This window comes from Bos javanicus, chromosome 17 (genome assembly GCF_032452875.1).
Source record: "Bos javanicus breed banteng chromosome 17, ARS-OSU_banteng_1.0, whole genome shotgun sequence".
NCBI lineage: Eukaryota > Metazoa > Chordata > Mammalia > Artiodactyla > Bovidae > Bos > Bos javanicus.
Window position 1 is genome coordinate 69,990,343 of NC_083884.1, and position 10,637 is coordinate 70,000,979.

The 10,637-nt window shown below is 56.2% G+C and overlaps 1 protein-coding gene across 2 annotated transcripts; it reads right to left on the bottom strand.

Moving 5' to 3' along the window:
* Positions 1-932: 932 nt before the first annotated feature.
* LOC133229085 (putative SEC14-like protein 6) lies at positions 933-8,107 on the bottom strand. 2 transcript variants are annotated; one of them, XM_061385362.1, is made up of 12 exons: positions 7,981-8,107; positions 7,776-7,851; positions 7,000-7,043; positions 5,969-6,028; positions 5,688-5,876; positions 5,277-5,372; positions 3,845-3,905; positions 3,644-3,727; positions 1,825-1,931; positions 1,611-1,750; positions 1,349-1,518; positions 933-1,154 (listed from the first exon to the last, which is right to left on the bottom strand). In XM_061385362.1, the coding sequence occupies exons 3-12, from the start codon at positions 7,009-7,011 to the stop codon at positions 1,042-1,044; spliced, it is 1,032 nt and encodes a 343-aa protein (XP_061241346.1). In that variant the 5' UTR covers positions 7,012-7,043; positions 7,776-7,851; positions 7,981-8,107; the 3' UTR covers positions 933-1,041. The 2 variants fall into 2 exon arrangements, with proteins under 2 accessions (XP_061241346.1, XP_061241345.1); XM_061385361.1 differs by lacking the exons at positions 3,644-3,727; positions 7,981-8,107 and having other exon boundaries at positions 7,776-7,843.
* Positions 8,108-10,637: the final 2,530 nt, after the last annotated feature.

Here is a 10,637-nt window from a genome sequence, read left to right on the forward strand (position 1 = left end):
TTGCCCACGAATGTGCTTTTCAAATACGGAGCCCACACTCCAGCCTCCTCCTGCATCAGGCTCAAACTCAGGGCAACTGGTGCCCAGAACCAGGTTCCAGACAAATGGGACAACCCCTTGACCCCAGAGCCTGAGGAAATCACCCAAAATAGCCAGTTCTAGGCCTGCTGACCCCGCCTCACCCATTCCTTCCGGGGAAACCGTAACAAAGGCTTTTGCCCGCAGGTCCTCCCCCTCCTTCTACCTCATGACCACCCCCCTCCCACCCACGCCCACCCACCGTTTCTCCGGGTGATCCCCTGTGGCATCCATGCCCTCTCCTCTTGGGAACTATGAGTAATGCATTATCTTTTAAATGGCAATTGTTTCCAGTTCTGTCGGTCATATTATACTTCACATTTTCTTTCTTTTTTACAGTATTTATTTATTTACTTTTGGCTGTGCTGGGTCTTCACTGCTGTGCGTGGGCTATCCTCCAGTCGCAGCGAGCGGAAGGCCACTCCCTGGTTGCGGTGCTTAGGCTCCGGTTGTGGTGGGCTCTCTTGCGGAGCACTGGCTCTCGGGGCTAACGCTTCAGTAGTTGCGGCCCCTGAACTCCAGAGCGCACGCTCCGCAGCTGCGGTGCACGGATTCAGCTGCTCTGCGGCATGTGGGAGCTTCCCGGGTCTGGGATCAAACCTGTGTCTCCCTCTTTGGCAAGCAGATTCTTTACCACTGAGCCATCAGGGAAGCCCTGCACATTTTTTTGTTTTAACACGATGTATTTCAGAACGGAACTCCCAACTCAGTATCGGTTGGTAGAAAAGGGGCCGCGAGTTTTCTCTGAGCTTGAATCACACGGCTGGAGAGTTTCTGTTGCTTTGCTGGCTGCCACAGTCCCGCAGTTCCAAAGATGCAGACCCACTGTGACAGATGGGCTGGGGCCAGCTCGGTAGGATCCCCATTCCTGGGGAGCTTGGAGGGCAGTCTGGCTAGGGAAGGCTGTGAGCTCACTGCGGACCTAGAGGCCACAGAGGAGGGTGAGGGAGCCGCGAGGCTTGTCTAGAATTTCTCTATCTTCTCCAGGGAGGTTTGGTCCGGGAGCAGCACCTCCACGGTGTAGCTGATGTGCTTGGGGTGGATCAGGCTGTAGGTGTTGTCAAACCTCAGGACGTCTGCGTCGGCGGGACAGACATTCAGAGAGGACGCCCACCTGGGACCTCGCCCTCCTGTGCAGGTACCAGACCTGGGTGCCACTGCCACACCCGAGAGCCCGGAGCCAGGGCCCCTGCCTGGTGGGACCTGATGCACGCAGTGCACCTGCCCCCCACGCCCAGGTCCAGGAGGAGCCATCCCTGGCAACACTCACAGACGCCGGCTTCCGTGCAGGTGAGGCTCCCGTCCTCGGGCACCAGGTGGGCGTTGTAGCGCTGGCTGGCCAGGACCTCCGTCATCTCCGCGGCCCGCTGCCGCTCCCCCATCTTGGTCTTCAGGAAAACCCCGAAGCCTATGTCCCCTCCGTCCGACGCAAACTGCCACCTGCAGGGGACAGGGCCCCACTGACCGCCACCTGCCTGGGCTCCGGGCCCCTCCCGACCACACCAGGTGTGTGTGGGGGGCGCCGTGCCCACCTGAGCACGCAGCCCGGGAACAGGATCTCGTTGTCCACCTGCAGGGAGGAGCCCCGGCCCACAGTCGCCTGGTGGTCGTACTGCACCCTCACGTGGTTGCGCAGGAAGTAATGCTGGGGCACGTCGCCCCCGTAGTTGATCTGCAGGCGAGGGTGGTGAGCGGGCACCGCACCACGGCCATCTCCCCTCCCTCCCCGTCCTCTGGGCACCGGACCTTGGTCAGGCACTTGGGGTTGCCATCGGGGTCGGTCATGGTCCCCCCGAACTCCACGGGCAGCTGGTCGGGGCTGATGAATTTCAGCAACTCTTGCTTCCAGTTGCCTGTGGGAACAGAAGTGGGGCTCTGTGGGGGGGTTGGGGGTTCAACAGAGGGAAGTGGGGCCAAGTCCAGGGCCGTCCTGTCCATATGACAGCCTCCCCCTACCTCCCACATACTCTCAGTGCCTCCAGGACAGAAGCCAAGAAGATCTAGGTCCACAGTGTCTGTGTGACCAGTTCTGCCCCTTCAGCCCTGGTACCCACCCCTATCTGTCCAGGTGTTGGCCCATGAGGCATCTTTTTTTTTTTTTTAATTTTGGCCATGGCACGTAGTTTGTGGGATCTTAGTTCCCTGACCAGGGATCGAACCCGGGACCTCGGCAATAAAAGCGCTGGGTCTAACCACTGGACCACCATCTTTGCAGGGACTCAGATCAGTGTCTCCTGGAGCGTGAGGCTGAGCAGGGGCTTGTCTACCCTGGGCTTCTCTTTCCCTCGGAGACTGAACTCAGCCTTCCAGTCAGTCCCTGCCCTCAGCTCCTGCAGCTCCAGCACTCTCAGAACTGGGGGGAGGGTGTATCAGCCCTCCTCCCCCAACACTGCTCTGACAAGCCAAGGTAGGTCCACAAAGGAGTGAGAGCATTATGGGAGCAAAGTGGGAGGAGGCAGAGGCGAACTCCCAGCATGCCCTGGGGCAGTGTGGACACAGAAATGAAACAGACTTCCCGTGCATTCTCTTTAAGGGAAAAGAACTCTTCATTTCTAGGCTATTATTTTATGGAAAAAAATTAAGATGTGTACAAAGATTCATCTATAAGCATCTTCACACCTCACTCTTCCCTAATGGTAAAAAAAAAAAAACCAAAAAACCCTAAATTTTGGACTTTACCAAAATAAACTTTATCACATGGTATGTGAAAAAGGTAGGTTCTAAAAGAGTATAACGTGGTATGAACCCATTTTTTTAAAATGAATTTCTTTGAAAAGATAGTACATGTTAATAATAGTTCCTTGAGAGACAGGATTTACTCTTTCTTCTTGATATATTTCTATATTTTTCTAAATTTCCAAATTTTATCAGGTATGTCATTTGGAAAACCTGCGTCTTTTTCTCCCCATTTTATGGGGGGAAACTGAGGAATCAGACTCAGAGCCGGTGACTCAGCCCACTTGCAGCTCACAGGTGGTGTTGTAAAGAACAACTCACAGGTGAGTTGTAAAGAATCCGCCTGCCAATGCAGGAGACGGGGGTTCAATCCCTCGGTCCAGAAGATCTCCTGGAGAAGGAAGTGGCACCCCACTCCAGTATTCTTGCCTGGGGAATCCCATGGACAGAGGAGCCTGACAGGTTATAGTGCAGGGAGTCGCAAAGAGTTGGACACGACTGAGCAGCTGAGCACATGTGTGATTTGAAAAACCTGCCTCTTATGCTCCCCATTTTACAGGGAAGCCTGAGGAACCTGAGACCCAGACAGAGCTGGTGACTCAGCCCACCTGCAGCTCATAACAGACAAAGTCATCCCTCAAATTCACATCTCTCAATCCAGAATTGGGGGCCCTCACATAGGCTGCCTCTGGGGTCTCTCAGAGCCCTCCTGGCCCCTCAGCCCTCTGGCAGGTGGACACATTGGCCTCAACAGTTGCTGCCTAAGGGAGTGGGTCCCCCAGAGCAGCTGTGTTCCCGAGCCTGGTGCCCTTGTGTTCGGGAACCCTCAGGTCTGCGGGGGAGCCACCCTCAGCTCAGGCTCTGAGCTGCAGAGGAGCTGCCCACTCACCTCCAAGGATCAGCACCTTCCTGCGCGTCTCCTCAGTGATGTATGGCTTGATCAGGTTGAAGGCCACCGGGAAGAGCTTGGGGGCTGAGACAGGCACCGTTTCAGGGTTTCCTGGGGTCTCCTTTCCCTGCCTCGTTGCCTCCCTGTCCCCTGCACCGGCCCCCAGCCCCACTTATGCATATGCGGAACTGCTTCACTCACCTTTCACAACAATTAAATTCTTCAAAATCTCAGGGTAGTTTGCCTCAAGTGCTGAGAAAAACTGTAGGGTCAAACTCAGGTCAATGCACAAGATGCAGGTGCCTAAATGCCGCCCCCTTAAGGCCCCTGAGGCCTCTCCAGACACCCCAAAAGCCTCCCAGACAAGAGGAACTCCCCCTGTCCGGTTTGTTGGGTCCCCCTGAAGCCATGAGTGCAAATTCTTGACAGATTTCCAGGGGATGACCCCACCTCCTGCAGACCAAAAAAATCCCCCTCAGTCAGGTCCCTGGAAGGATCCCCTCTATGTGGCTTTGGGAACAAAATGCTTCCAGGATAAGAAACATTCAAAGTGGCAAGGCACGGCTATTTTTTTTGTAATTGGAATGTAATTTACATCCCATAAATGTCACCCTTTCACAGTGTAGAGTTCAGTGGCTCAGTGTACTCACCAGGTTGTGTAACCATCAGCACCGTCTAGTTGCAGAATATTCTCACCACGCCGGAAGGAACCCCGAACCATAGCAGTCACCCTTCCCCACTCCCTGCAGCCCTGGTTGACTACCAGCGTGCTTTCTGTCTCTTATGGATTTACCTAATCTGGATATTTCACATCAAGGGAATATACGTGGCCTTTTGAGTCTGGTGTTCTCAATTTATTATGTTTTCATGGTGGTTCTTTTTTTTTCTGGACCTCGGCGCACAGTTTATGGGATTAGTTTCCCAACCAGGGATTGAACCTGTGCTCCTTGCACTGGAAGCGTGGAACCTTAACCACTGGACCGCCCGGGAAGTCGCTCGTGGTGGTTCTTGAAATGTTAAAATTTTTAGGTTCTCTGCTATCCTGGATTGAGCAGAAAGAAAAGGCAGGCTGGCTGCCCCGGCGGAGGCAGACCTTATCAGGGTCTCCCTTCCTTCCTCAGGACCCCTGAAGATGACTTGCTCCCAGCCCCCTCCCAGGTAAGAGAGGGTGAGCGGGGAGGGAGTATAAGAGGGGAAGGGATACCCACGGGGACCCTGACCAGCCTGGGGACCAAGCCCTGCTGTTGTGACCTCCCGGACGTGCGGTGGTGATGCTGAGGTGATGGCTGTGGCTTGGCACAGCCCTAAGAGACTTCGGGTTTGAAAGGATCCCTGCAGGGTCTTCCGTGATGGTCCAGTGGGTCAGGAATCCACCCTCCACTGGAGGGAGCGTGGGTTGGATCCCTGGTCAAGGAACTAAGATCCCACAAGCCTCAACCAGAGAGAAGTCTGTGCTCCACAAAGATCTGACAGCCAAAATAAATAAATACATAAATATTTAAAAAAGAAAAAAAAAGAGCCGCAAAACTGTGGGTGGAGTCAGAGAACCTCCCCACACACAGCCCACACCAGCAAGCGAGGGGCAGAGACCCAGGCGAGGGGACACCCAGCCCCCTGGGTAGGGCTCCCTCACCTCCTGGACGAGCTCCACTCCTGGCTTCCACAGATGTCTCAGGCTCAGCCCCTCGAAATCAAAAACAGTCGAGATTTTCTCCACTTTCTTCCCCAACTGCAAAGGAATGCTGAGAGGTGAGACCCCAGGAGGGTCTGTGCCCCCCACAGCCCACAGGAAGTAGGGCTGGGCCTGGCTCATCCTGGCGTGGAGGTTTCATGCCGGGAAGCCAAGTGCGGGGAGACTGGGCCGTCCCGAGGGGCACCCTCCCATCGTCTGCCCCTGGGAAGGCAGGTCACCCGAACCGTGTCTACTCGGAGGTGCTGGGAGGAGCCGAGGAGCTCAGGGAGGCAGGTGCCCAGTGCTGGGGGCTGTCTTGGAGGGGGCCAGATTTCGGCGGCCCAGGGGGATGGGGGGCCCTGGGACCCCCACCTTCTGGCTCTGCTGCTCACAGTCTCGCAGGAGCAGCTCCAGGCTCCAGAAGTTGAATCTGAGCAGCTCTTGTTTGGAGACGGAGAGGAGGAGGCCCTTGAGATCCAGGCCCCTGATGATGTGGTACCAGACGGGGCTACCCTCCCTGTCATGGCCGCAGAAGCCACTGGGCTCGTACAGCCTGACCACCTGGATGGATGCACAAGAGAGCAGGGCTGGGCGGTGGGGGCCGGTTTGATGGAGAGCCGGGGTCTGGGGCGGGCAGGGCGCTGGGGGCTCACCTCTGAGGGCTGCCACGCGAGGATGTTGTCCAGATCTTGTTGCTTCCGGAACTTCATGTGCTAGAGACAAGGGAGGGTGGGGCGCAGCTGAAGACCCCTCCTGAGCCAAAGGGTCTGCGGGGACCCAGGGATGCCAGGCCAGGCCCCGCTGCCGGCAACCACTGAGGGCCCGCCAGGGCATCCCAGGCTCCATGGACCCAGAACTGAGGGTGGGGATGCAAGGGGGACGGAGGAGATGGGGTCTGACACAGATGAGGACAGAAACACTCAGAAAGGACCACGTGAAGCCCGCATCCGTAGCTGCCTCTCCCTGAGTCATCCCTCCTGGTCCCCAGGCTCCTGTCTCCACGTGGCTTTCCAGGGAGCCCCACAAGCAGGGTCAGACTAACCCTAACCCCAGCTGCCAGTCACCCTTAGTCAAAAGCCTAGACTCCCTAGGTGGCCTGCTGGGTCCCCGGGGATGGGCCTGGGCCACCCACTCAGCTGCATCTCTCCCCTTTCTCTCTAGGGCACAACCTCCTGTGCGCCTGGGTTACTCCAGCTTGCCCGCACCTCAGGGCCTTTGCACGGCTCTGCCCTGTCTCCAGTCATCACACGGCTGCCTCCTTTTGGGCATTCGTGCCGAGGCCAACACATCGCCCTTCGGCAAGGAAGGCCTTCCTGCCCTCCCTCACTTCTTTCTGCCTTACTGTCTTGGCTGCAATTTCCACTCTCAGAAATTGCCTTGTCTATTTATTGATCTGGTTTCTTTCCTCTCTCTTTCCACCACTGCACTCTCCCCAGTGCGAGAAGCAGCGAGGCTCCACTTTGAGGTGCAATAAATGGGCGTTGCAAGAAAGTAAGGAAGGAAGGGAAGAGGGAAAGAAAGAAGGAAGGAAGAAGGATGGAAAGAAGAAAAGACAGGGAATTCCTGGCAGTCCAGTGGTTAGGAGTCCAGGCTTTCATGGCTGAAGGCCCGCGTTCAATCCCTGGCCCGGGAGCTAAGCTGCCACAAAGGGCAGGAAACGGGGCCGGGCAGGTGTTGCCCTCACCTTCTGCAGCATGGCCTCTGATTTCTTCAGGTCAAAGCTCCGAGCTGCAAGGAGGAGATAGGGTGGTGGTTGTGGACTCCTGGGGGCAGTGATCCTAGCTTGTGCCCCTCGGTGGGTTATTGGCCTCTGGGGTACTGTCCACTCAGAGGTGCTTGGAAGAGTCAAAGAGCTCAGGGAAGAAGGCTCTGGGTGCCCAGTGCTGGGAGCTGCCTTGGAAGGGTCGGGCTGTGGCTACCCGGGGGCTGGGAGGGCCCCCCGGCCCCCTTACCTCCTGCCTCCCTGATTCCCTGGGCTGATAGCAGTGGGTGTGCCCCTGGGTGGGCCTTGGTGGTGGCAGTAGAGAAAGAAGGCACTACCCAAGAGGAAGCTAGGAAGAGAAGGTCCAGAGAAATAGCACGTGGAGTCCCTGCCACATCCATGGCCACCGTCAGGGCCCTGGGGACCATGTTGTGCCCAGGGATCTTTCCCTAATGCTCTAAAACCCTGAAGAGATCAGACCCTCTGCATCTGGTGGAATCACAGAGCCAGGAATTATGTAAATCAAGAGCCTCTTCCACTCTCACACATCATTGAGGATGCCAATGAAGTTTTGTTTTTTAGGTTATACCTGTTGATACTTACTCAGTTAGAAACTAAAATTGTACACAGAAACTGTGTACACAGATAATACATATTTGCGGTTGCTTCCAGTGCCTGTGATTTGCAGCAACTTGTGACACAACACGAGAGACCTCGTATGCCCTTGACTTTCATCTCATGTTACTGTCCATGCTCACCTCGGAGCCAGCGGAGCAGGAAGTAGTCGTCGGTGCTGGGCAGGACGGCCAGGATATCCTGCACGTTCTCCCGGAACTGAGGGCAGAGCGGGGAGAGACCCGGGTGGGCAGGGCCGCACGGTACCCCACGGCCGCAGGGGACAGGCCGGTGCCACAGGCCTGCAGAGCCCGCGGGAAACGGGGTGTCTGAGTAAAGGGGGCCCACCTGTGCTGGGGGAGCCGAGGCCTGGGCCAAGTCACGACAGTTCCCTTCCTTCCTTTGGGAAATGGGACAATGATGATGAACCAGTTGCCCAAAGAGAAGATGAGATGCAGATTTTTTTTTTCTTTTCCTTTTTTATTTTGGCTGCACCATGAGGCTCATGAGATTGTAGTTCCCAACCAGGGATTGAGCCCAGGCCCTCAGTAGTGAGATTGCAGAGTCCCAACCTCTGCACCTGCCAGGGAAGTCCCTGAAATGTGGAATAAATGAGATTTATAGGGCTGACTCTTCCCTGACACCCAAGGGGGCAGGGTGGGTCCTCCTAAGGGCCTAGCTCTCCACCCTCAGGGAGCCCCCAGGTCAATTCAGGTGGGAGGGTAGGTGACATGGAATCTAGGCCCAGAGAGGTGGAGTAATTTGCCCAGCGTCACACAGCAAGAGGCAAATGGTGTGTTTGATCCACACCCCATCATCCAGGCCTGAATGAGGGGTGACTCCACCCAGCCTGAGAAGACCCTCTGCAGACAGGCCCCCGGAGGCGATGGGGCAGTTTAGCTGGGCCCCAGCCCTCTCCAGGGGCTGAGGGTGCCACTTCTGTGTGAATGTCACTGACTCTGAGCCAGCTCTGGGGACTCATGGATCTGGACCAGGACTCAGCAGTCCCAGTGCCGTCTGGCCTGAGTCATTCTCCTCTTCCTGCATTTCAGTCTCCTTCGACTCCAAATAGGAGGGTCAAAGAACTAGCTCTGGGCCCCCCAGCCCCAAATGAGCTGATAACCTCTGTCCTCAGAAACACAAGGAACGGGTTTCCCTCGTGGTCCAGTGGCTAAGACTCCAAGCTCCCAGCGCAGGGGACCTGGGTTTGATCCCTGGTCAGAGAAGGAGATCTCACAGGCTGCAACAAAGACCGAGCATGCCACAACTAAGAACCCGTGCAGCCAAAGAAAGAATTTTGTTTAACATATATTTAAAGAAGGAAAGAAGCACAAGAGAGTGTTTGGCCCTGAGCTAATCATACCGCTAGTACACCCATCCCCCCGCCCAAGGGAGGAATCTGAGGCTCACGTGACCTGCTCTGCCAAGATCTGGACCTAATTCTGTTTGTTTGTTTTGGCTGAGCCACGGGGCTTGTGGGACCCTCGTTCCTGGACCAGGGATCTAACCGGGGCCCTTGGCAGTGAAAGCGACGAGTCCCAACCACAGGACGGCCAGAGAGGCCCCTGGACCTAATCCTTGACCCCAGTTGTCTTGTAAGAGGACGTATTCTCCCAGCCTAGCTGGAATCTGCCCTCTTTCAGATGTAGAATTCTTCAACAGCAGGATTCAGGGCCTCCCTCCATGCTACTGAGGTGAGCGACTGTGCCTGGAGCCCTCACTTGCCGTGTTCAAGCCCGAGGGAAAGACCCCAACGAGCTAGAAAGGACGCGTGCCCGCTCCTGCGTCCCCCAAATCATAGCTAAGGCTGGGACCTGCCACCCCAGCAGCGCTCACCTGTGGGGCCCTATAGAGTGGCCACTAATGTCTGAGACATGGCCAGTCTAAATCAAGATCTGCCGTGAGTCTGAGATACACGCAGGATTCTGAAGACAGTACCAAAAACATCTCAGCGACCCTTTTTATACTGATTACAGGTTGTGGCAATTGATTACATATTGATTACATATCGTTGTTGCAACGATAACAACTTGGCTCTATCGGGTTAAATATATTACAGGGAATTCCCCTGCAGTGCAGTGGTTGGGACATGGCTTTCACCGCCAAGGCCCAGTTCCTGGTCCGGCAACTAAGACCCTACGATCCGGCCAAAAGTAAATGAGCAAAATATATTATCAAAATTGATGTCACTTGTTTCTTTTCCCTTTTGTAATGTGGCTGTTAGACACTTTGAAGTGACAAAGATGGCCTGCAGTTGTGGTTCACGTTATGTTTCTATCGGATAGCGCTGGTGTAGACACTGGTCTCCAAGACCCTCAGAGTTGGGAAGAGACCTGGGGGTACAGAGCTCAGAGGGAATCAGGGGCCCCTGGGGCATTAGGAGAAACTGAGGCCCGTGTAGGACTCTCCCCTCCCCCACCCCCTGCCACACTCACCTGGGCCAGCGCCCTCTCCTGCGAGGGGCTCAGGTCACCCGCCTGCCCACTCATGCTGCCCACGGCGGTGTGGGGTCCGGCTCCCTGGTCCTGAGTGCAGGCCCCACTGTGTGTCTCCCTGCAGGCTCTCCTGTCTTCTACTGAGCTGCTGGCCCCACCCCTTCCTGCCAGGCCTGTCCTCTCTTCCTGGCCGAGGTCATTCCTTGCCAGGTGCCTAGGGCACTGACCCTTGACTGGCCTGGATTCACATCCTCCTCTGTGAAACAAGGGCAGCGAAACTTGCCCCACAGCATGTTGAAAGGTGACACCGCCTGTCGTTACACACCCAGGGGCTGCTCTCCACCCTGCCTCTGGGTCCCCACCCCCAGCTCCTGTGTTCCCAGCAGGAGCCTCCTTGAGCCAGGAAGGCCACCACTCACCCCCGACAGAGGCCTGGAACCTCACTGTGTGTCCCAGGCTCCAGTGGCCGCCCCATGTGTCTGGAGCAACTGCCCGTGACTCATCACAGCCTTGAGGGCACGAGGCTTCAGGGGAGAGGAGAGAACTTCCCAGGCCCAGATCCAGCAGGTG

Excerpts from the sequence above, each read along its gene's own strand:
- LOC133229085 (XM_061385362.1), bottom strand. Across the intron at positions 3,906-5,276 it reads GAGTGGAGCTCGTCCAGGAG|TTTTTCTCAGCACTTGAGGC; the intron begins GTGAGGGAGCCC and ends TTGACCCTACAG. Across the intron at positions 1,751-1,824 it reads ACCCCAAGTGCCTGACCAAG|ATCAACTACGGGGGCGACGT; the intron begins GTCCGGTGCCCA and ends CCTCGCCTGCAG.